The 25,116-nt window shown below is 54.0% G+C and overlaps 1 protein-coding gene and 1 long non-coding RNA gene across 5 annotated transcripts in view; one reads left to right on the forward strand and one right to left on the reverse strand.

The window, feature by feature from the left end:
- LOC112820845 (uncharacterized) overlaps positions 1-10,773 on the forward strand; it is a 34,433-nt gene extending 23,660 nt beyond the window's left edge. Inside the window, exons 1-4 of one of the 2 annotated variants that reach the window (XR_003207269.2) lie at positions 6,043-6,260; positions 7,486-7,607; positions 7,826-8,217; positions 9,159-10,773. This is a non-coding gene — a long non-coding RNA (uncharacterized lncRNA). Of the gene's footprint in view, positions 1-6,042; positions 6,261-7,485; positions 7,608-7,825; positions 8,218-9,158 lie in introns of those variants that run through there. The other variant, XR_003207270.2, reaches the window with a different exon arrangement.
- OTOF (otoferlin) overlaps positions 1-25,116 on the reverse strand; it is a 93,686-nt gene that overhangs the window by 33,878 nt on the left and 34,692 nt on the right. For all 3 annotated transcript variants that reach the window (XM_025867882.2, XM_025867880.2, XM_073897116.1), the window contains exons 4-8: positions 21,750-21,849; positions 19,096-19,277; positions 6,096-6,169; positions 4,991-5,117; positions 4,466-4,520 (exon numbers count right to left, since the gene is read on the reverse strand). In XM_025867882.2, coding sequence (XP_025723667.1) covers positions 4,466-4,520; positions 4,991-5,117; positions 6,096-6,169; positions 19,096-19,277; positions 21,750-21,849 — 538 coding nt within the window. The remainder of the gene's footprint in view (positions 1-4,465; positions 4,521-4,990; positions 5,118-6,095; positions 6,170-19,095; positions 19,278-21,749; positions 21,850-25,116) is intronic.

The following is a 25,116-nucleotide window of genomic DNA, read 5'->3' on the forward strand; positions in this document are numbered from 1 at the left end:
GCCTTCGGCTCAGGTCAGGATCCCGGAGTCCCAGAATCGAGTCCCACGTCGGGCTCCCTGCTCAGCAGGGGGTCTGCTTCTCCCTCTGACCCTCTTCCCTCTCATGCTCTCTGTCTCTCATTCTCTCTCTCTCAAATAAATAAATAAAATCTTTAAAAAAAAAAAAGAAAGAAAGATTATAACTCAAGACTGGGAAGTAGACAGACACAGTTTTGACTTAATAAGGTAATAAGATATGCCATCAGGAGATTAACCTTCCAAATGTGAGCAGTTGGTTAGTTTTTATGTTTTTTATCCAGAGGTCCAGCCATGATGCTAGTGTTTCTGCCCCCTATTCCTTTTCAGGACCCAAAGGATGGGAAGAGGAGGAGGGCAGAGGGTTGAAAGGAGGAGAGGGTGGTGGAGTGGGGAGAGAAAGGCTCCAGAGGGTGCTCTTTGCTGGCTGACGGGTGCCCCCCCGAGGGGAACCCCGAAAGTGCACCACTGAGGTCGTTGCATGGTGTTGGTGGGGGAGGGGAACATCATTCCTGCTGCTTCCCCACCCCCACCTGGGGCTATATGGAGGGGAAAGGTATCACTTGGGCTTGAAATTTAAAACAAATTTTGAGGGGTGCCTGGGTGGCTCAGTCGGTTGAGCATCCAACTCTTGATTTTGGTCATAACCTCAGGGTCATGGGATCGAGCCCCACGTCTGGCTCCCACTCAGTGGGAAGTCTGCTTGAGATTCTCTCTTCCTCTGCCCCTCCGCACTCTCTAATAAATAAATCTTTAAAAAAAAGTAGAAATAAAATAAAACAAATTTTGAGGGAAGGGATTGGCCATCTTTTCCTTCCATTCTCCAGTCATCAGCAGAGAACTCGATTTTTCCAGGGTGGAAGATGGGGAGGCAAATAGACCCACAAAGGGACAGACCAACCAGCTGACCAGGGAGGCTCTTTTGGTAATCACCTATTCAGCCCTCCTCGTCCAAGATAAGGGACCTAATCCCTAGGTGACTTCGTGAAAGCCATTGCAAGGAACAAGGCTGAATGTAAACCTGTACCTCTGTCCTGGGAGAAGCCAAGAATCATGGCACTCTGTGACCTGCTTCCATGGGATCTGACTGTGCTGCAGGAACAGTGGTGGGGAGCTGGAGATGGCAGGGGCAGGCCCGTCAGTGCTGCCCTTCTGAAATACCCTTTACCTTTCCTCCCCTCTGGGTGGCCGAGGTGACATGACCAGATATGCATTTTGAGAAGATCACTCCAGTGGTGGCACAGAGACCAGCTAGGAAATGGGTACAATGTTGCCTTTGAGGCTGGGGTCTAGGGTCACTGTTCAGGGAGACGACATGGAGGCGAAAATGTTTTAGGTCTTGGTGCCCGGAAGAGAGGGCAGGGAACACACACTCAGGATGCCATGACCCACCAAGAACATCTCTGCCAAGTGCTGAGCTTCGCTCACTCTGATGGGGAAGCTGCATATTCACTGGGATGACACTGCAGCTTCTCGCCTCCAAGATGCCAATAATCAGGAAAGGGTTTACACATGACATACATTCTAACCAGAAGAAACAAAGGGGATGGGCATGCCATGGCCTTTTCACTGTTCTGAGCCCTCAGGGTCCTTCCCACATCTGAGTTCAGCTAAGGCCCTCTCCTCCCACCAGCTGGGTGCACTTTCTGAGGTCTTTCTAACTGAGTGAATACAAGTTCTCCAGAGACTGACGTTCCTTTGGTAAGGTTTCTTGACTTCCACGTTGTATTTATTGGAAGCAAGAATAAATCCACTCTTGCATCCTCAGGGCTCTCTCTCAAACTGTGTTCGTATTTTAGTTGAGATGGGAATGAACTTGTTAGACAATACTGTATTACCAGGTTAAATACAACAACTGTCTGTTCAATTGCAGAATGTCTGGAAAGTCTTTGGAGGGAGAAAGTGTGGTCCACTTAATAAAAGTCTCTGTCAGGAAGCAGTTGGAAAGAGTTTTGAAAACAAGCAGTAGGTAGTAGGGTAAAGATGAATGGGGACCAGAGGCAGTGACTGTCCAAAAGGCTCAATTAGAGAGAAATTAGTCACTCTTGACTGCTTCAGTTGGACACCCTTGGATTTGAACTCTGGCTCTACCTTTTTTTTTTTTTTTAAGATTTGATTTTTTTATTTGAGAGAGAGAATGAGAGGGGAGAGGGTCAGAGGGAGAAGCAGACTCCCTGCTGAGCAGGGAGCCTGATGCGAGACTCGATCCTGGGACTCCAGGATCATGACCTGAGCCTAAGGCAGTTGCTTAAACCAACTGAGCCAACCAGGTGCCCTTGGCTCTACCTTTGAATAACTGTGTGACCTGGGGTAAGCTCCTTACCCTCCTTGTGCCTTAGTTTCTCACCTATGAAATGTAGTAATACCTATATTTGGATGGTTGTAAGAACTACGTTAACTTAAATGGAAAACACACATATAGCTCGCAACATAGTGCCTGGCTCACAGTAAACCTTCAAGAAAATGTTATGTTAACAGGAACAACAATTACTCCATTTTCTTTGTGCCCTTATGTGGCAGGCTGGTGACACTATAGGGGGAACAGTATCTGAAAACACAAAGACAAAGAGGTTTTTGTTCTTTGGAATTTTCCTATGCTCAGAAAACAGGGGAGCAAAGCCCTGAGCCCAGTCCCCTGGAAAAGCCTTCCGAAGTCTTAAGATATTCTGTGTTTGGGTGGTGGCAGAGACGGGAGGAAGCGACATTCCCAGACCTCCTAGGAGCCCAAGGGCTTGAGGCTGGTTAAAACCACTGCCTGGGGCGAATTTTTGAGCACCTGGAAAGATGGTCAGCAACTGGATGAAAACAAACTGAAGCAAGGATTAAGGAGACAAGGAATGTCCTTGAGAAAACTTGACCAGTTGTACTGATACAAAGAAAGGTGCTTCCTAGTCCTTGATACCATCACCTGAGGGAGGTGTGGTGGGGCTGTCCTTAACGACGGGGGGGGGGGGGGGGTACGCACAGCATCTGGGAAATGAGTATCGAAGATACAGCTCTATGGGCATCTGGGTGGCTCAGTGGGTTAAGCGTCTGCCTTTGGCTCAGGTTATGATCCCAGGGTCCTAGGATAGAGTCCCGCACTGGGCTCCCTGCTCCACAGGAAGCCTGCTTCTCCCTTTGCCCCTCCCCCTACTCTTGCTCTCGTGCACGCTCTCTGTCTCGCAAATAAATAAATAAAATCTTGGGATGCCTGGGTGGCTCAGTCATTAAGTGTCTGCCTTCGGCTCAGGTCATGGTCCCAGGGTCCTGGGATCGAGCCCCACATCAGGCTCTCTGCTCGGCAGGAAGCCTGCTTCTCCCTCTCCCATTCCCCCTGCTTGTGTTCCCACTCTCGCTGTGTCTCTCTCTGTCAAATAAATAAAATCTTAAAAAATAATAATAATAAAATAAATAAAATCTTAAAAGAAAAAAGATATAGCTCTAACCTGGGAGAGGAGGCTCATTCTGATTCTGGACCCTGGTTCTGATACAGTGGCAGCCAGGTGGGGTCTCCTGAAGGCTCTGTTTCCTCTGACCAGTGAGCATATTCACTCAGTCCTAGGAATGCCCACAGTCTTCTGACCTAAAGCTGGGTCTTGTTAGACTCTAAGGGAAGGTCCAGATTATAAACAAGTACTAGGTGCTTCTGGCTTGTACATTAGTTGGTTGTGGGTTGTGTTAGTGTAACTCAGTCTCTCAGGCTCTGATCAACTCTGCCAGAAAAGACAAAATTGGGGGTGTGGCCCTGCAAAGCTCAGGACCAGGTCCCCAGGCTTGGGGGGCTGAACTGGGATTCAGTTGTCCTGTGTGACCCTCTCTGAGCAGCTATCAGCCATGCTCAGGACCCAATCCTGCAAGCACTGTGGTCACATTAGCAATTCAATGGCTTCAAATCTCTCCCTATCTCAGCCATTTTCTCTCCAGTTTTAGAAACACACAAACAGAAAAATTAACTGTTAATTTCAGAAAACGCAGAGAAGAAAAAGAAAAAAAAAAACCCGCCCACACTCTCACCATCTATGGATAACGAAGACTGACATTACTTCTGGCATTAAAATAATAGAAAACAATAATTTTAAAAAGCACAACAAAAAAAATCTTTCTTCAGAGGCTATTTTAATTGTTGGAATATATATAGTGGTGCTTCTTGGTCTTTTTATGTTTTTTCCAGGTCCCTCTAACTTAGTTAGTCTAGCAAGTGCAGTGCTGGACACGAACGAAATCCTGGGAGGGCTTTGACCAGCATAAGCAGAGTTCTCAAGTTCCTCTTTAGGCTTGTGCCTCTTTAGTTATGGCACTTTTACAAGTGCCTCCCAGAAACACGCTTACTTTGGGAACTTACATTCAGCTTGTGGTTCTCTATGCCCCTCAGATCCATGCAACCACAGAGTCTATAATGCACATCTGGTCAGAACTCCCCACTCGAGTCGAGCCTGCAAGGTATGCAGCCTTGAGTTGCCCCACCTACCTGGAAATCCATGGGTCGCCCGGCACATGGCTCCATCTTAATGTCTGGTTTGGACCTGAGAAAGAGAATGTATAGTCAGGCCTGGTGTAAGGGGACCGCTTGCAGGGGAGGAGGCAGGCACCGGCAGTGGTTGGACCCCGGCAAACAGCAGAAGGACAGAATCATGGGCTTCAAACACTCCAGGACTGTCAAACAGAATGGGGATGGGGATTAGTTGTTCTCAGAGGCCCCAAGAGAGAGGACTAGCTAATGACACAAGTGACAGAGAGATAGTAGGTCAACAGGTTCAGATGTGGGCTGGGCAGCTCTGTGATTTCCCTTAGCCTGGAGGTGTTCAGTGACCTGGGAATAGGCTCCTGACTTTGTAGGGACCGAGGTGTGAGAGACATCCCAGAAAAGAAGAAAGGGGCCGGGTTAGGAAGCTGGTGGGGGACCCTGATTCTTCCCCACCCCAATTCCACACACTGCGGGGTCCTGCCTGATGGGGCAGAGGCAGTTTGGGCTTCGTGACTCCTGCATACTCACCGCTTGTTGGAGACATTGGTGGTGAGAGCTGTGACAGAGGCTAGAGACATGGAGTCGGGGTCCAGACCATCCCCCAGCCGAATGGCCAAGCCGTCAAGGTCCTCCATCTCCAGCACTGCCGGTTCATCTGCCAAAGAAGAAAGGCCAGTTAGGTGGACTGGATGGTGGGATACAGACTCTCTCCCTTTTTGCTTCGGCATCCAGGAAGCTAACAGCCAATTTCTGGGTTTACTTGGTAGCATCTGTTTAGAATGTTATGGCCCATATATCTGCAGTGTTTCCTAACTAATCTTGGTCTTTGATTTTAATTGATATTGTATCTGGTCTTGTTTTTGTTTTTTAGTTTTAGTTTTTTAAAAGACTGATTTGAGAGAGAGAGAGAGATCGAGCAGGAGGGGCAGAGAGAGACTGAGAATCTCAAGTAGACTGTGCAGAGCGTGGAGCCCCATGTGGGGCTGGATCCCAGGACCCTGAGATCATGACCTGAGCTGAAACCCAAGAGTTGGACGCTTAACCAACTGTGCCACCCAGGCGCCCCCAGAGTGATCTTTCTCTGCTGCCCTGCTGCTCTGTCAGCTCCCAGGCCCCAGCCTGCCTCTCCTCCCCGGAGCCCTCCCTGCAGCCTGGTGAGAAGGCTTGGGGAAAGCCAGGACAGTAAGTCCTGCCACTGAGCAAGCATTCTCAGGACAGGCTGGTTTCCCCTCCCCCAGAAATAGGGGACTGGTCCAACCACTTTCGTTTTTCGTTATTCCCTTCTCTAATGAACAATCTCTAGGCTTCTGTGTGCAGGAAAAAAGGGGGGAGCAGAGAGGGCAGGAGGAGCCTTTAATAAACAGGCCCATCCAACAGTGGGTTCTGCTCAGTTCTAGACCAGAGGAGATGCTCTTCCCACCCTTAGCGCTAGGAGCGCCCCCTTCCCAAAGACCACCTTCAGGACCGGGCTCCGCCGGCAGCCAATGGGAGGCTAAGGGCCCGCCTAGGAGGCCTCGCCGGCCAATCGCAGGAGAGCCTTTTGGGGCGCTGCCCGCGGAGGGGAGGGGTTTGGTCTCTGTCAGGTGCGGAGAGATGGCCTCGGGCTTGGCGGGGCTGCGGCGCGCGTCCGTACCGTGTCTTTGGGGTTCCTCCTTGTGGGGCCGGTTCTTGCCGAGCTTCATGGCCGAGAACACACTCCTCCCGGCTCTGTGAGGCGGGTGCCAGAACGAGGTGGAGGGAGATGGACGCCAGGAGGAAGACACACAAACACAGGAGAGCAAAAACGGAGAAAGAACACGTAAGAGAAAGGAGCTGCATACGAGAGCCCCTCACGTGCTGGTCCCGAGATATGTTGGGGGACAGACTTTCTAAAGCGGGAGCCAGGAGGGGGAATTAGGGCAATCCTAAGAGGAGACCCCACCACTTCCTCCTCCCCCGTGCCTTCGCACCACTAGAGGAGCAAGCCAGGGCCCAGCGATCAGAGAAGGTGACCTTCGGCTGGAAAGCACGGTTTTAACTGGAGCCCCCCTGGGGCCTGCGCTGATCTCCTCTCCCTCAGTCCGGTCTTAGAGCTCTGAGCTCCATCATGCCTCCGAGCTCCTCCTCCCTACCCAAGCACCCCACCTCAGCTGGTTGAAAAGAAAACCAGATGACCGGAGACCAAGCCTCAGGACAGACGGACAGGAACAGGATCAGAGCGCAGAGGACAAGGAGGAGGTGGGGGATGTGGTTGAAACTAGCGGCTCGGTTCTCAAATGGTGCTGGTGATCAAAGCTTGCCTTGTCTTTCCCAACCTCTCCATGCCCTCGGATTCTCCTTGGTTCCCAGTGAGGAGGAGGAGATGGGCCCTTTCCCATCTGTCTTTGGTGCTGGCTTCCACCCCTTCTGCCTGTCCCCACTCACTGTGGAATCCCCCCTTTCAACCAACCCCCAGGAACGTATGCAGACTCCATAGTTCCTACCTCTTTCTTTGGCTTGGAGTGGCCTTGTACCCCCAGGTGAAGGGCCTTGCAGTCGGGGGGTGCTGAGGGAAGGGGGCAAGGGCCGTCAGTGTCCCTTCAGTGATGTCCCTGCAGCCGAGCCTGAGGTCCCTGGTGCCAGCAGGGACCCGGAGTAGGATCAGTGGGGGGTAAAGTGCAATATTCCATTACCCCATCAATATTGCAAGAGCTGGATACCTGACTCCTTCCTCTTCCCATTCTCCCTCCTCCTGGGTGTGGCTCGTCATCCTGTAGGCCCAGGTGGGGCAAGACGGAGGCTCCAACTCTGAGCTCACCTACAGCAGAGCCCACCCACCTTTGGGTCACACATCTCCCTGTGGAAACTTGACTATGGTTCCCAAGACCCCCTGCTCTTTATGCCGGGTAATGTGAGGTTGGGCAAAACCTTTCTGTCCTTGTAGGGATGGCCTAAAAACCTCAAGCCCCTCTACTCTATGTTGGGGGCCAATCTTATTCCCCCAAATCTGGCCCGACCCTAACCCCAGGCCTTTCTTTCCTCTTCTTTGCTTTCTTTACTCCCAGGCAAGACGTGGAGGGTTATGAGTCTGCATCCCAGTGAGAGAGCGACCAAGAACCCTTCCGTGTGCACCAGCTCACCGCTTAGAAAATAGCAGTGTATCCACGGTTTCCTAAAAAGTCACGAGGTGGGTGAAAGAAGGCTGGGGTAACACTGATGTGTCCACACTAGCCAGCATCATGTTGTCTGGAACGTCACAATGGGGGAGAGGGAAAGGATGTTTCTCCCCTTCTAATAAGGGGAGGTATATACCTATGTGCCAACAAGAGATTAATTATATAATTTTTCCTGAGCACCTACTGTGGGCCAAAGGCTTTTAGATGTTTGCTCATTTTATCTTCATAGCAATCCTGGGAGGGACATACACTTTTCCTCATTCAGCCCAAGGAAAGACTCAGAGGCTCCGAGCGCCGGGGTTGAAGCGCAGAGCTCCTGCCTCCGAGGCCGGCAACTCCTGCACCCTCGGCCCACGATAGGATTGCACTTCCCTGTCGGTGGACATCACATCCTGACCATTTGGAACTTCGGTGAAGAGTCTCCAGGACCTGCACTTGTAGGTGTAAGTGTGGGCCATGGACCAGCACAACCCGCAGATGGGGATGCCGTCTGTGAAGAGTCCCACAGACTACCCAGGTTTACTTACAAAGAAGGGGCTTGTTCACAAATAATCTCAACCTCAACACATTTTGGAAGAGACTGCCATGAAGGTTAATGGCTGGTGACAAAACATGGAACAGGTCAGTGACCTCATCAGGAACAACTGAGTGGCCGTGAGAACGGACCAAACTGCCTGGCTCACACTGGCCTGGTGGCCTTAAGGGCGGGGGTACTGGCTACATCTGACCCCTGCAACAGGATGCATGCCTAGTGTAGGTCCTCACTCTGCTTCCTGTCTCAGTGTTTGGGACTCCATTCTGCCCAGCTTTTCTGCTCTGACTGCCGCTCACGTGGATTACCCAGGAGTCTCCTGGACGGCTGGCTTTGTACAATCGCTTCTTGGCCATTTCTGGGTCACGCCATCCTGAGTCCCCAGTCTCATGCTGTGTGGGACCTACACAATGCCATCACACATAGCCTGCTCCTCAGCCCCCACCCCTCCGGGCTGCCCCCCCACATCCTGTTCCCCTTGCCCTAAAGCTCCTGGGAAAGTGCTCTGAGATTGTAGGTCAAAGCATTGTGTTAGGTCAGAAGCAGGTCCAGCCTGGAGAAGCCGGCTGCTTGGCATCCTGGGACAGGGGCTGTATCTGCTGCCTGAGGCCTGGAGGGGGTTCGAGTAGCAGGGAATCGCGGCTTTCTGATACTGGTCCTGAGGACCCACCCAAGCAGAAAAGAGCCTGGGGCTTCCCTTGGGTAGTTATGGCCCTTGAGTTTGAAAGTTACTTTCTTTCTTAAAACAAATATATTTGGAAGCAAAGATTAAGACGTAAAAAAACCCAAAACCCTATGCTCTCCCACTATTCTCTACTATACCCTGAAGCCAATCAAAGGAGAAACCCCTCTTCCCAGACCCTGCATAATTTTAAGCATCTCAGGTGGACAGGTTCACCGGTGGTACTCCTATGTGCTGGAAATATCTCAAAATGATGATTTCTCCCTTAATGAAAAATGCAGAATGTGTAGGGTAAATGTAATTTCCAAAATTCTTACTGTGGGCCTTCCACCTGTTTGCTTCTCCTAGACCTGCTCTTCAGTTCATCTGGACAGCCTGCAGTAGAGCGTGATGTCACTGGCTTGCACTGCCCTATGGAGCTTTCTGATCAATGACACATCAGAAGTTCACACTAGAAGCAGCGTCTCCTGCCTATTACTGCACTGCTTCCAGAAAGACCATGCCTGCTTCCCTTGGCAAAGGGGAAAGGTGATTTTCGGAATAAATGTTAACTTAGGCAGGGATTATTGAAGATTATCCACTCATGTTAAAGACTAAGATTTCCAAAATGTGGAATTCGTTGACTAGGTGACTGGTGCGCTGGTGTACTGAATTTTGGTTTTCGTTTTTAAATAAAATGCCGCCTTTTATTAAGAGACAAAGAAAACAAGCCAATCATCAACTCAGTGAAAAACTACTTTGCAACCAAGTGGCTCCTCATTCACGGCTGCAGGAAAAAAGAAGCTGGAGCCAGGGGAGGTGGGCCTCTTCGGGCCCTCTGAGGATTCAGGGTCACATTTGGGCTTCCCCGTTGCTGGATTCACTGCAGGCAGAATGATATGCACCTAACAATGTAGATCACTCTTTCCCTCTACGGAAAAGATTTTAACGTTAGTTCACTCATTTGTAAACTCTTTTTTTAAATTTCTGGACCTGATGATTTCTCTGCTGGTTCCACGGCTCAGATCTAGAAGGATGCCGTGGTTGGGGGATGCACTCAGGGCCCCTCGGGAACCCTGGCCAAAATAAATGTTGTGAATTCAGGTCTGTGTATTCTTCTAGAGCTGTGCCTTAGGGGCTGCTGTGCTTGACCATGGACTCCAGGCCTGGCTGCCCACGGCTCTGCCCTGAGACCACCTTCAGTCCTCACAATCCAGGCTCACCAGCTCAGGCCTCAGGTAATCAGGAGGAACTCCTGCCTGAGAGGAACAGGTCTCTGGCTCTCCGCATTGTTGAAACAGCCACATTTTCCAAACTTGGGGGCATGTGTTCCAAGTGCCTTCTTGGTGGGTTTTATTTCTTAATTCCCTTGTCCCAAGTGCAGCTAATTTCATAATTGCAGGCTGTAGAGTTGTTTTTCACAGTGTGTTGAATTTCAGTTAGTTTCAAAGAGCTTCCCACATCTGGGCAGGATAGGTCGAGCCTTCATACAAGAACCTGTCTCTGAATTGGCGTGTTTGCCCGTGCACCCTGGGGCAAGCAAGAGGCTCGGGAGGCCCTGGTGTACAGAGGCCCACAGTTCGCCTGGAAGCTGGCTCCTCAGCTCTCCCCGGTGGCCAACCCCGTGCAAGACTCAAGCAAACAGCCTCAAGGCAATGGATTCCCACCTCCCCAAGTCAAGCTCTCCCCACATCTCACGGACTCACGGGGAGCACGTGTCCTCTCATGGCCGGATCCTTCAGTTTTTCCTACTGCAACTGGCATATCCTTCCACTTATTTCTGCTCAGGGGAGCTCCAGACTAGCCCCCTTTGCCACACAAGAGCCTTTCAGAGATTTAAAACGGTTTTTATAATTGTTCTTCCCCAGGCGAAAGAGTTTCGACTGGTTTATAATCTCTTTTTAGCAATCCCATTTCCCTCTCCTTTCAATCCCCCTCCTGCCCTACACAATAGAATACAAATAAAAATTGCCGTTTGACTTTATCCCCTGTGTTGCCTAGAGATGACAAGAGCTTCAGATCAGGTAGCGCTAGGGACCCAGCATTTACAGCGGGGCTACAATGTGCCCGCGCCGCGAGGCGCCTCAGCTGCGGCCAGTCTGCGTCGCTGGGGGTCTGGCTTGGGACAGACTGAGGAGCTGGAAACCAGGCAGGGCCCTCGAGCATCGCCACTCGCAGACAGAGCCCAGGGGAGGGACAGGCTGTTCACACCTCCTGTGGAGGCCTTTTACATCTAAGCATCCATACGGGCCTGACCCCTCGAAACCTCTCCCTACGAGGGACTCCCAGCTCAGCATCTGCATCATCTCTCACCTCCCCCCCACCACCACCCCCGGATTCAGCTCTCTGGCTCCCTCTCCAAGCCTGGTGTGAGCCCTACCTTCGGCTCCTTCCCGTGCTCGGAGCATGGCACATTCCTCCACCCTACAGGTGCCTGGGCCTGAACTTTCCCCACGCGGTGCCACTGCCTTGTAGTGCTTTTGCTCGTGTGTAACAAGTGGGAGTTGGAACTCAATAAGCTTTTGTTAAAGCACTGGATGACGATGAGTCCCCCGGGATCTTAATGCAAGCAGAGGTCTCAGGCCCATACCCCATACCCGTGCTGACCACCCCAGACCCCTAAAGGCACAGTCCTGGTGTCCCCATGATGTTCTCATGTCTCAACTAGTTTTTAGCTTATTGGCATCACATTCTGGGGTAAATCTCTTAACATCTCCGAAGCTCAGTTTCCCTATCTGGAAAATAAAGACCACCTGCTTGGCTTTTCAGCTTGCATCAGTGTCTCTGGAGAATTAAATTAAATTTAGAGTACAGTCAAGGGCTCTGAACTCCCTGGGTCTATTGTTAACTCTGGGTCAGAAGCTAAGTTGCCTGTGTTGTTATCCCAGCTCTGCCCCTATTCTGGCGCAAGTTACTTCCCCTCTCTGGGACTCAGATTTGTCATCTCTAGGAGAGGGCTGTGGCCCAGAGACCCCTCCAGCTGGTCAGCCCTGACTCCTCCTCCTGTGAATTCCCAGGATGCTAGAGAGTTCTTGGGACAGCATGTGCTTTTGAGGGACCCCGGGAGACCTACTCATCAGCCCCGGGCCTTGAGCCTTTCCAAGCCCCTGTGGCTGGCCCCTCTCACCTGGGCTCCCCACCTCTGCCCTCTCCCAGCTAGCCCCTGACTTCTCCCTCCCACAGGAAGCCTTTTGGGGGATGGAGATTGTGCAGACAACCAGAGAGTGCTCATCTGCTCGTCTCCCCTTAGCTTTCAGGGGCTTCATGTCCCAGCCACCCCTGTGGCCACTCTGGGCCCGGAGTCTGTCCTCCTTGCGCCTCCAGGCCTGCACGTCCACCTGCCCATCCCTGCCTTGACTCTTAGGGGGAGGTAGCCATTGGCTTCTTGGGCCTTCCCCACTCCTGTGCTTTCAGTCATGCTCTCCCTCCCTCACAGGGAAGCCTAAGGGCCTGGCACGTGGGTGTAGAGCTGAACAGGGAAGTAGAGGAAGAGCCAAGACACTGAAAGGAGGCAGGAGGGAGTGGAAACCAGCAGGCCCAGATACCTGCCCGCCCCCCACCCCGCCCCCTCCCTCCCTGACCCTCACCCCCTATGGCCAGATGGACAGACCTCCCTCGCCCTGCCATCCCCCGGTGCTGGCTCCACCAGGACTGTCCACACCTAAGCCCACTGAGACCAGCCATCCCGACATCCACATCCTGTGGTGAGGAGCCTTTGGGCCCCATGGGCTCTGCCCTGGCCTGGGACACCTACTTGTGCTCGCCATCTCTGCCTCCCTTGGTCTTCTCTCTGCCTTTGCTGAGTAGGGGGAAGAAACGAGGAGACAAGGGGAAGTGAGTGAGAGGGTATGGACCAGAGACACTTGCAGACTTAACCCCTGGCCCTGTGCACCCCCCACTCCCCAGGGGGCTCCTTGTTCCTCACCCCACAACTTCTCACTTCAGCCTAAGCCTGCTGGGCAAGGAGTGGATGGTCCCAGGCTCTGCCCTGGTCACAGGAGTGGGGCTGGGTGGCCACTCTCCCAACCCTAAGCCCAGGAGAACCTGGAGCCTTGATGAGGGAAGAGGCCTCAGGGTATTGGCTGCTCTCTTCCATTCCCAGGCAAGGGTCTGGTGATTTCTAACGTGGGTCTCAGATGCCTCAGGGAAAGCAAGGTTAGATGAGCCTGGCCACCCTCCAGGCCTGGGCCACCTTGCTCCTCCCCACCTCCTCCCCTGATCTCCTCCAACGGAGTGGCCAGCTCCCAGGCTCTGAGGGCCTCCAAGAGGAAAGGTGGGCCGGGGAGATTCTGGGCACTTGGTAGTAGAGAGCTAGCACTCTGGGGCACAGGGCAGGGTAAGAACAGTGCTCTTCTCCCTCTTTAGGGAGGTTTTCAGAAAACCCTTCTGTAATGTTCTCTCAATGCTTCCCTGATGCTGTGGCAATGAGGATGAAGGAAAGAAAGCAGACAACAATTAGTGATTTTTTTCCCTCTCCGTGCTCTGCACTGGCCTGGGCCTTGCCAGGTAGACATGACTTCTGAGCCCTGATAGCTCAGAACCTGAAGGCCTAGATAGATCACGGCTGAAGTCCAGCTTTGGCCAGTGATCCTTTCCATTAGGCAAGCTGGTCAGTCTGTAATTCTTTTCAAAGTAGTTAACATCAGCCTGGTCTCCGGCTGTCGAAATCGGCTGAGACCACTGATCAGAGAATAGCCCACTGTAGAAAAGGGGAGATTGTCTCAGCAGCCTCGTGATGGCCGCAGGCCTGGCTGGTCTTGGGGGCAGGCAGGTCAGGCGTGGGCCGTGGGCCCCACTGGGACCCGGTGAGAGCTGCATGGGGCTTGCTCCAAGGAGCTTCTGGGAACGAGGGCTGAATGGAAGATTTACTGGCCCCACCCTCACACTAATCCAAACAGGGCTGCCTTTTTCTGAGTTACAAATCCAAGTTTTGAGGGAAGTTTGTTTATTATTTTTAAAAGAACTCTGTAACCCTGAAAAGTTTGAAAAGCACTGCAATAGAGGAACCAGAAGGGGAACTGTATCATCTAGGATTGGCCGAGGATGGAACAGGAAGGGGGAATTTATTTACCTGAAAAATAAAACATGATGCTTTTTCTCTTTCCCTCTGGGTTTTCCTCTGAAATCTCAGAGAGGTGTCAGGCTGGCCCAGTGGGGGAACTGCTCAGGCACAGAGCAGGCCAAGGCCCAGCATGCACCTGTGCTCGGGGCCCAGCACACACTGCCTGGCCCATGCCCGCCATGACCCTTCCCCACATGTTCCGGGCCTCTGGCCCTACAAAGGGGCTGCATGCAGGCCCACAGTCTGAGTGTGGAAATGGAGAAGGGAAAAGAACTATCTTCCTGTGAAAAAATAATCCTACAACCCCTATTAGGACTACAACTAACAATAATAAAAGCTTCAAGGTTCTGTGCTCAGCCTGCCCTCAGTCACTCAGCCATAAGTGATATGGGTGTGATGTGGCCTCTGTCATTGTTGAGAGGGGTGAAGCCCTGGACCGCTCTGACTTTCCTCCTAGAATCCACGTTGTGGTTTTAGTGTCCCGCTTTGGCCAGGTAAGTCCTGTTCCTCAGCCAGCATCCTCTCTCTCTGGGCCTTGGTTTCACACGACCTCTCCCTCACACCCCATCCCCATTGCTCTGGGTGTGCCACTGAGAGCAGCCACAGGGTGGGAGATCCAATATGGCAGCCCACTGGGGAACTCTAGGCTTTGCTGGGACCCAAGTGCTTCATGGCGCCAGGCTTCACTCGAACACTCGGGCCTGGGCCGGGGATGGAGGGGAACCCTGGCTCCTCTATGCGTCTCTGGAGCTCAGCCTGGGGAAGGGAGGCAGGGAAGAGATCATGGGAACTGGTAGAGCAGCACTCTGGGGGCAAGGCTGGCTGTGCCGACCCCATGTACACCTCAGGACACACACCGTGCAGATACCCTATTGCCCTCTGACCCCAAGTACAGGAGTGTGGGGCTACCTAGCTTCCATGGATTTCTGCTGGAGTGGAAGAATGATTCATAGGGAGAACAAGAAAAGTGGTTCCCCCCTTGCTTTCCCAAGATGAGACCGAGCAGAGAGGAGCCCAAAAGGAACCTCCACCTTCTCAGACAGGGGTGCCGGGTGGAAGGAGGTGGGGCCGTGCAGGGCAGGAGGCCAGGCAGGTGGAGAAAATGAGGAGAGAGAGTCACAGAACAGAGGGAATCTGCAGGAAAGCCCCAAGAGAAGCTGCAAGATTAAAGGTGGGGCTCCCTTCTGTTCTTCTGGGCTGTGGCTCCTAAAGGCACCGCCACAGCAGAGCCCAGAACCCAGTGGTGAGCGCAGCGCCCTGGCATCACACAGAGAGAACGTACATGCACGTGAGTGTGGGCAAGCACCCGGGCACTGTGCGTGCACATACGTGTTCGGGGCCAAAGTCTCCTCTCCCTTCAGAGCCTGGGGCAGGTGTATCCTGACCTGCAAGGCCCAGAGCCCTGATTTTGTGCTCCTGAGAGCAAAGTGCCCGTGGAGTTAGTGATTCATTCCTTCTCGGCAACGCTGATCGCTGTGGGAGGTGAGGGGACCCCGTGAGCCAGTGAGACCTGCCCCGGGCCCAGGCTGCTGTGAAGCCCCAGCTGTCGGCAGCATTGTCAGCAGGACCCTTGGTACAGGGTGGGGTGGCCAGAGCCGGGGGGGGGGGACCTTGATAACAGGGCCTGGGCCCAAAGGTCACATGGTGCTCAGGGTGGAAGCTGGGGTGGGTGACACGGAGACTCTGGAAAGGAAGAAGGAATCAGACACTGGCTGAGCGCCGACCACACGCCAGGTCCCTCAGTGGGCGACCCACATGTAGCATCTCATGTGATCCGAACACTCCTAAGGGGCATTAGGGATGCCCCTCTTACAGGTGGGAAAGTGTGGCTCTGAAGAGCAGAGCTAGGATCTGAGCCCTGTGCTCTCCATGGCATTGCACAGCCTTCTGGAACACTCCCAGGGTGTTTTACAGAGAGCTGGTCAAAATCAGGGGCCCCTGGTTTGGGGCAGAACCTAGAGAAGTAGGCAGAGTGGCTCAGAGGGCACAAGACTGACCAGGGCCTGGGATCGATGGAACTGTGGCAGGAAAGTGTTAACAAGCTGCTACTATTGGGTTAGGGGTTAGGGGTTGGGGGGGCATGCTTGGGCAGAGGGGCCAGCACACATTCCCTGACGTCAAATGGGAGAAATTTCCAGGAAGAGACCTAAGGCCTTGGGAGTGAGTGCCCTTAAATAAGGGAAGCCTCTACAGAGGCCTTTGCTGGGATGGTGAGGGCAGATGGCTGGAGCCCAGCCAGGGGCACCCAGGCCCTAGAGCGAGAAGTATGGGCTCCCCTGGACCTTCCCCCATCAGCCTCCTCTGTCATCCATGGATGAGTCCCTGCCAGTCCGGGGCACAGGCTGTTTCCTGTCCATCACTCCACCAGCCCCCCCTCCACCCTCCAGCAAGCACCCTACTGAGCCAAGTCACACAGAGAAGAGTGGATTCTCACACCAGAGCCCCATGGATCCAGATGACCAGTGAGACATTGCTGTTTGCCAGCAATGAGGTTTCCTTGTTGCTGGTGATGGGCCAGAGGAGAGACAAGAGAGGCACGCGATAGACTGAGCACCTTTATCTGCAAAGGGGTGGGCTTTTCAGGAGTGGATGGAAGGCAAGGAGCAGACATGGGGAAGGAAGACTTAGCGGGCTCAGAGGCTAGGCACATTCATCCTTTCCTCCCTCTGTCCCTTTGTTGGCCAAAGCCTTTCTGGAGGGCTCTCTGGTCCAGAAGACGTGGCTTCCTCCCACACTCCAGAGCTGACAGGCCTGGCTGGTTGGCACTTAGGTGACGAGAGTGAGACATAACACCAGAGCCTCGAGGCCAACTATCAGGTTCTTGTCGGCACCCGTGCTCCTTGACCCAGAGCTCACAGGCCCCATGGAGGCGGCCGGAATTAAGCTGTAGGATAAACCCAAACGCTCTAAAGCAGCTCCACCTTCTCCTCACCAGCAAAGCGTCCTCCTTGAACGTTCTCACCTCTTCCCCACACCTAGCCTGCTGGCTACATGGCGAGGCCTGGCAAGAGCACCATCCCCAAAGTACTCTTAGTGTCAGGGCGGGCAGCCCCAGCAGCAGCTGGGAAACCGTGCACATGCTCACACAGCCCCTCCGACATGGGGCCGGGGCATCTGGAAGCCAAGGAGCTCTGACCGTGGTTGTCACCCTCTCCCAATTCCCAGTGCCAGATAAAACCCTTCCTCTTGCTCTGGCTTCTGGCTGTTGCCCTGGGATAGGCCACAGGAAGGTCGGGGAGCGGTGGGAAAGCACAGCCACGCCCTCTATAGATCTGGGGACCAAAGCTCCACATTTTGCTCTCTGCATCCACCCCTGCCCCTCCGTCAGCCTCCTGGCCCTCTGTCCTAGGACTGAGAGAGGAACTGGCTCAGCATCCCCGAGCTACAGGAGCCAAAGAGGGCAGCCCTCGGCTGTCAAGAGCTCCCAGAGAGCTGTTTCACGTGGGTGCTACCCATGAGATCCAGAGTGTCCCTGGGTCCCTCAGGATGTCACAGTTAGAGCAGAGTCAGGATGTTCAACCCATTCCTGTAACTGGCCCAGAGGGGTAGGTGACTCCCTCAAAGTCACTTTGCCAGTTAGTGGCAGCCAGGATGGGACTTAACGGAACTTAGCTTCCCTGATTTGGGGCCAGTGCTCCTTCCCTGAACTTGCTGGCCCTCAGGCGGCTTCAATCTTGTGCCCTTTCTTCGAGCCCCAGCCAAGCCAAGCTCTTTCCTATGTGGGCACAGAGGATTGGGACCAGATGGTGCCCTTTGTGTGTGTCCCCTGGCTCTCCACTGGGTCCCTGCTCCTCTTGTCACCATTTCCAGCCGGATCCCTGACCCTTTGCACTGTTCAGCTGCCAAGAACCTGTTGTCAGCAGCCCTGACATGGGGCAGCACTCGGCACCCCCGTTACAACCTGCCCCTCCACGGTGCTGCTGGCTCTCCTAACAACAGGGTGGGGGCTGGTTCTCATTGCCCCCGGGCCCCATTTTGCTGGTTAGGAGAGACAGTGAAGAGGGTCACAAGACTGGTAAGAGGCAGAGCTGGGACTCAGACCTGGGTCTCCTGAGACCAAACTGCATGCCCTTTCCGTCGGGCTGGCCAGAGCCTAAGGAAGACAGGCTCCCAGCTGGCCTGGGCGATGTCACCCCATCCCCCGGTTGGCCTGGAGTCGAAGGTCTGGTGTATTTGCCACATGCATGGTTCCTTTGACCTTGTTACTATTACTCCCCACCTGGATCCCAGGGTCTTAAGCTTATATATATATTGTGTGTGTGTGCGTGTGTGTGTGTGTGTGTGTGTGTGTGTGTTTCTGGAGGAGAATAGTTCAAGTACAAAGAAGAAAAGCATATATGTCTCATAAAAATATATCAATTCTCAATTCAATTGCACTGATTTAGAATCTGTGCTTTTTCAGAGCAGGGACTGAATACACTTTTTTGGAAAGGGAAGGCAGGAGATTGGAGGGAGGCAGTCACTGGGAGGGAATCCCTCCCCTAAAACTTTAGACACACCATTGACTTACCTGCATTTTACACATTATTCCCAGTGAACTAGGAATCTATAGCCAACATTTTACTAACTTAGAGTCTGTCTCTCCGAGTCCTAAGAGTAATATAATGCTATTTCCTTTTTGGGAAAAATCATGCTTTCGGAATGTGCAGGCCTGGACACAGCATCCTGACACCTCTGTGTGGCAGGGCATTTGCAGGTGTGAGTCCTAGACACTGAGGGGGCCAGGATGTCAGGATGCATTCTTCTCAACAGAAGAGAGGCTGTGTCCTGACCAGGACCTTTGGCTTCACCCTAGCAGGAAAAGGCCTCCCACCCTCTCTTGGACCTCCATGGGGCCAGGGTGGATGGCAGGCCACCAGGGGCTGGTCTGCCACTGCTGGGTCTTGGACCAGAGAGGTTAGGGGCCCCTCTTGTCTGCCTCACCTGTTCTCTTAGGAGGCAGGGGGTCTAGCCTCTTCCCCTCAAATTAGAGCTCACCCTCCTAGAACTCCCTCAGGGTAGTAGGAGGCCTGGCCCCTCAGCCTGATCCCCGATACCCTGCCCCCCGGGTGAGCGCTGGGGTTGGGGGACAGGTGTGCAGGGCACTGTAGAAACACCTTCCTGCCTCTTTTATGTCTCTCCAGCAACTCAGCCCTGGACTCTGAGCCCAGTCAGGCCCAGAAGGGCCTTCGAGGGGGGCCAGGCCCCAGGCATCCTCCCTGTGTCTTTGGGGGTGGTGGGCAGCCAGAGGGCCCGGCCTGTTACCTCCGGAAGCTCTTCTCGCCTGGTGTCCGGGAGCTGGGGCCGGAGCCTGGGAGCAGCCCATCTGTCTCCTGGCTGTCCTTCTCTTCCTCATGAAGGGACTCGTCCCCCAGGAAGTCACCATCATCCCAGGAGCCCACCGTGCCATCTGTGGCCTGATACCGGACCTCCAGGCACAGGCTGGTCTGGAGGGAGAGGGGTGGGTGGTGAGCAGGGGAACGCAATAGCAATAACGTGCACAGGCCGCCACTTTGTGATGGTTACAAAGTGCTTTCACTTCCTTTACTGGCTGGAGGAAGACAAGCTGGGTGTTATCCTCCCCACACCTCCATTTGGCAGATAAGGAAACCGAGGCTCAGAAAGATCGAGACATACAGACTCAGTCAACTTAATGGGTTCTGACTCCTGGTCCTGTTGCACTGGACTCTGCTCCTCCCTGGTGCCCAAGGTGGGGGGCACACCCTGGACAGTTGAGTCTAGACGGCAGTGGGCTCTCTGAGTCCACTGCATACATAATCAAGAAGATCATTCAGGGGTCCCAGTGCCTCATCCTCAGAAGCAGGGCTGACCTCCCCTCACTCCTGGGGCTGGAGATGTGATAGGAGTTGAGCCTTTAGGAGAAGAGGCCTGGCCACCTCCAGAGGCCTGGGGCCGGCACTTCTTCCTGCTCATCCGACACCTGCCCTTCTACCCTGGAGGAGGGACTGGGGGGTCAGCCTGGGCTTCTCTCTGGGGGAAAGTGGAGCCCCAAACCCGGGCCCAGGCTGCACACTTGAGAATCCTGGTTGGGCTTCTTGCTCTGAGTCCTTGGGCCACTTACCTCCTTTCAGCTCTAGTGTCTCCCCGGTACACAGAGAAGACTCATTCTAGTCCCTTCCTCAGCCTGCATGGGTGTCAGGCTGTCTCCCAGATGTACCTGCTTTTCCTCACAGGTTGGGGGTTGACTTACTCCTGCCACCCACACAGGCAGCCTTCGCTCGACACATAGGCTTCTGAACGCCCAGGCTTCGGTGTCCCCAGGGAAGGAAAAGCTACACATATTTTCTGAACCCTCACTGTGCTAGATGTCGTGTTAAGATGCTTTACTATAAACTCATTTGATCTTCTCAACACCTCAACTTACCCTACCTAACGTATCAGAGAGGGTAAATTACTTGCTTGAAGTCACACAGCTAGGATGTGCTAGTGCTGGGATCTGAGCCCAGCCAGGCTGACTCCAAGCCTCATGTCCTTCGCACTGAGCCAATGTGGCCCTTCTGATGTGACCAGGGATAATGGTGGCCTGGAGTTAGAAGTCTTGGGTCCTGGTATTGGCTCTGCTGTTGACCAGCTGTCTGACCTTGACTAAATTCATTCCCCATCCAGGACGTCAGGGTTCCCGTCCACAAAATGGGTAGCAGTGGTAGGTGGGAAATGGACTAGATCATTTGTAAGTCCCTTCCTCAGCCTGATTCTAGAAATACAGAGCATGGATTGTGCTGCCTACTAGTCCCTGCCTCCTTCCTCCTTTCTCATCTCACTTCCTCCCACTGGTGTCCAGAACTTGTTCTGCGTCCCCTCTCCCCTTGCTGGGGTGGCCGAGCCCTCCTGACTTCAAGAAGCTCCCTGCCCACACCAGCCCATGGAGGGAATAGCCTTGCTGGGGCCATGCTGTGAAGTCCCGAATGCCCCCCTGTTCTCTGCAAGAAAGTATCTTGAGACACCAAGGCACTATGGGAATTTTTCTCCACCCTTGGCACTCCTCAGAGGGGATTCCTTCCATTCTGGCTCCCCCTGGCTGCAGCCCTGCCCTCTGAGGCTATCCTGCTGGCTTACCACACCAGGCCATATATTAGGCAGGACGCAGGTGAGAGAACCATGGCATAACCCCATTTTACACACACAGGTAAACTGAGGTCAGGAAATAGGAGTTACCAATATTATTTTATGTATTTGTGGAGCGCTTCTTAGGTGCCTAACTATTCCAAGTCCTGTCTGTGTATTCTCATTTAATCTTCAGAACAATTCCTGTGAAGCAGATATAGTGTTGCTCACTTTGCTGATGAGAGGTAACCTGCGCAAGTCACACAGTTAGTGGCCTAAGGTTCGTATGCAGGGGCTGTGTTCGTCAGCACAGCCTAACTGCCCGTGAGTGGACATGAATGAGCTGAAGGGGACAAATGCATCAGAGCAGAGCCTCAGGTCAGAGCCTCCAGGTTAGCTCATTTCCTTGCTTTGTAAGAACAGGTACTGAGTGCCTACAGACCGTGCATCGTTAGCACACGTGCGCTCACGTTGAAAGTGCTGGGATGGGACGTGACAACGGGGATAGAAAACGATGTTCCTGCCCTCACCAGTGGCTAGTCTTAGAGAGGCTCCAGGGCAGGTGTGCAGAATGAAGATCATGCCCTGGAGTGGGCAGCAGGGCTCAGCCTGGCCTTCGGATGCTGTCCCCTCTCCTTGGGACAGCAGACCCTACCATGCCCCCAGCGCTCCAGCCATGGGCCCCAGGCTGAGGGGCTCCGGCAGTCTGACCTGAGTCTCCTCCTCCTGCCTCACCTCGCCACCCACTAGGAGCATCCCCCAGACCACCTTATGAGTGGGAGGAGGCAGGTGAAACAGGGCCCCTGGGGGACCCCATAAAGGGCAAGTCCAGGGACTCTCTGGGGCAGACCCACCTTGATGATAGCGTTGTTGTCATCCATCAGTGTGTCAGTCATCTCCACGTGGTTCTCCTCCACCACCTTCTGCAGCACCATGCAGAAGGTCCCGATGAGCCTGTGCATGGCAGAGGGGGCATGGCAGTTCCACACGAAGAGGCCAGAGTGAGGAACTGACATCCCAAGGGGCTGTGACTGGCTGGGGAGTGGGCTGGAGAGACGGAAGGCATGCTTAGGCTCCAGGCTAAGCTTGGAGAAGGTGGCCCCAGAGCAGAGGCTGGTCCTGGCCAGGGCAGCATGTCCAGGAGGGCACGTGGCCCCCGACAAGTGTGAGTGGTTGGTTGTACGTGTGAGACCCACTTCCCTGGGAGAGCTCATGGGCAGTGAACACCCTTGGGGCATGTCCCCAGATGGGGGCTGGGTACCCCCTGACTTGTGTTCCTTGAGCATGTGGAGTTGGACTTCAGCTGAGCCCCTGCCCAGATGCCCAGTGTGGAGGTTGCTGGGAAAGCACCGGAGGTTCGTAGACACACAAGCAGCTTCTGCTTCCTTCTACCTCCCTAACCAAGGTCTCTACCCACCACTGGCTCACTGGTCCCTGGATTAGTCCGCAATGCTCACACCTGCATTCCGAAAGCCCATTGAGGGCAAGGGCCCATCTGGTTGCGGGATCCCCACGTTCCCACCTGACGGCAGAGGAGGGGAGCGCAGTGCTACAAAGAGCACAGTCCTGCGACCTGAAGCCCGGCTCTGAACCCAGCACGTTACCTGCTTCCCTGACAGGCTAGGCTCTCTCAGTCCAGCTTCTCCTAAGATGAGCCAGTAATCCCGCTTCTCTGGGTTGTTTAGAGGGCTGAGATCCTCTGAGCATCTAGCACATAGTCAGCACTCCAGAAGCGGTCTGGTAGGTATGGAGGGGTGTGGCTCTGCTGTGAGCCTCTCCAGAACAGAGATGGGGGCTTGGGGGGGTGGAGGGCTATGTTTCCTACTTCCAGCCTCTGTTTGCTATTTACAGCATACAGGAGCTCTCAACATCTGCTGGCTGAATTAATGAACAACAGTGGATGCCTAATAAATGCTGATTGAGTTGACTTGAATCCCATTTCACCCTACGGTTTGAAGGTCATTGCTCTGGGAGAGAACCGGGAACTGAGAGACATTCTCACATGGTGATTCCACATGGGGTAGATTAAAACATTCAACCGTTTCTGGTTGAAGCAGCAGAGACTGAGGGGAGCGCCTAAAGTGTGTGAGAGCTGGAGGGGCCTTGGGGTCACCCGCTGCTGCCCTTGATTTACAGAGGAGGAAGGTGAGTCCGAGAAAGCAGGAAGGGATGCAGCTAACAGACGGCACATCCAAGCGAGGTGAGGCATGGGGCAAATTCTGACTTTAATGGACATGTTGGATGTCTGTACTCTCCTGAGGAGCACACAGAGTGGATACTGTTTAAAAAAAAAAAAAGGCTCCCATCTGTGTGGGGGGAGGAAGTGGCCGGAGCAGCCCTGGTGGACAAACATGAAATGCTTCCCTCCAAAGCTCAGAGTCCTGTCCACCTGCTGTCCTGCCTCCCCGAGGGCAAAACTCTTCATACCACTCCTCCGCTGGAAAGCCTGACCAGACTTCTGGGGCCTTCTGAGACCCAGCCCAGCGGAGGCCTCCCTGGCGGTGTCCTGGCCTCTCCCCAGCTTGGGCTGTGCCCAGGGAGGAGAAGTCCCGGCAAGGGGCCAGGGGACCTGGCCGCAGGAGACCCCTCAGTCTCAGCTTTGTCTTTATGACACGAGGAGGCAGGTGGGTTTGCAGCCCTTGTACTGTGTAGACATTCTAACAACAGACTATAGTTATGAAAAAATATGGGTCTTTGGCAGCCTCACCTCTTTTGATTTTTTTTTTAAAGATTTTATTTATTTATTTGAGAGAGAGAGAATGAGAGATAGAGAGCACGAGAGGGAAGAGGGTCAGAGGGAGAAGCAGACTCCCTGCCGAGCAGGGAGCCCGATGTGGGGACTCGATCCCGGGACTCCAGGATCATGACCTGAGCTGAAGGCAGTCGCTTAACCAACTGAGCCACCCAGGCGCCCCCTCTTTTGATTTTCAATCAGTGGTTTTCGAACTTCAGAATAAACAGAATCTTCTGGAGGGCTTGTAAAAACATAAATGGCTGGGACTTCTGCGTCCATGGTTGTGCTGGCAACTGTTTGACCCCCGGCTGGGAGAGAAGGACAGCCCTGACTTGGAGCTCCTGACGATCTCTAGGCCGGTACTCGCGCCAAGGCCAATTTCAAGCTTCCAACATGCGGTCCCTGAACTCCCAGAGATGTGCACCATCTGCTCTTGGGAGCGGGTAAGAGTCAGCTCCAGGTCACCCCTGGTCCCACCCACCGCCCCGGAGTCTGATGCAGCAGGCAGGGCGGCCTGAGAATAGGTATTTCTGACAAGTTTCCAGGTAACGCGGATGATGCTGGCTGGAGAGCACACTTCGAGAATCCCTGTCCACTACCTCCTTTTGCCAACGGGCCCTTTGAGTCCTAGTAGGACCCACTGAGCACCCATGGAGTGTGGGCACTCGGGCCTTCTTTCCTGGACGCTGCCCCTTGCACAGCAGGGGAAGGATCAGCAGAGGTGCTGCAATGTGACAAGAGACCCCCAGGGGGCAGGATGGAGCCATTCCCCCTGCAAGTGCTCACTGAGGTCAGTCTCAGACCTTAGACTTGGGGGCCCCAGAGGGAGGCTTGACCAGCATTTTGTTAAGGAAGAGTCCCTTCAGCATCCTCCCTGACTCGTACTCTCCACCCCCTGCTAGACACTCTGTGACGGGCAACTCGGTACTCCACAGCTGCTGTCGCTGCTTTAGCCACACTTATGATGTGGTCCGCCTCCTGGCAAATTCCCCGCCCTGCACGCCCTGGTCTGAGCCTTGTCCACATGCAGACTAAATGCCATCCTCTGGGTGGGTCAGCACGGACGAGTTGCCTGGGAGGATGGGCGCCCGGGGTGACCAGGCAGGGTGGGCTCATGAGCCCTGGGACAGCAGGGTCCTTTCTCTGGAAAGTGGAGGTGTGAGGCCGTTCGTCCTCTGGTAAGGAACACTGGCCTGGGGGTCAGGAGGTCTGAGTTGAAGACCAGCTCTGCCCTGCCCTTGCTGTGTGATCCTGGGCAAGGACCCTTGCTGGGCCTCAGTTTCCCCAAGTTAGGTGAAGGAGCTGGAACCTGACTCTCATTGAAGTTACCCATCACAAAGAGGGCAGCCTCTATGGGGCCCATAGCCACCCAGGAGGCTGGGCTGGCCCCCACAGAGTGGCCAGGTGGGCTGGGCAGGGGCAGCAGGGAGGGGGCTTCAGGCATGGATGGGCCCAGAGACAGACCACAATAGAGCAGCAACCAGGCA

This window comes from Callorhinus ursinus, unplaced genomic scaffold (assembly GCF_003265705.2).
Source record: "Callorhinus ursinus isolate GAN/ISIS: 27379988/994484 unplaced genomic scaffold, GSC_fseal_2.0 scaffold10, whole genome shotgun sequence".
In the NCBI taxonomy this organism is placed as follows: Eukaryota; Metazoa; Chordata; class Mammalia; order Carnivora; family Otariidae; genus Callorhinus; species Callorhinus ursinus.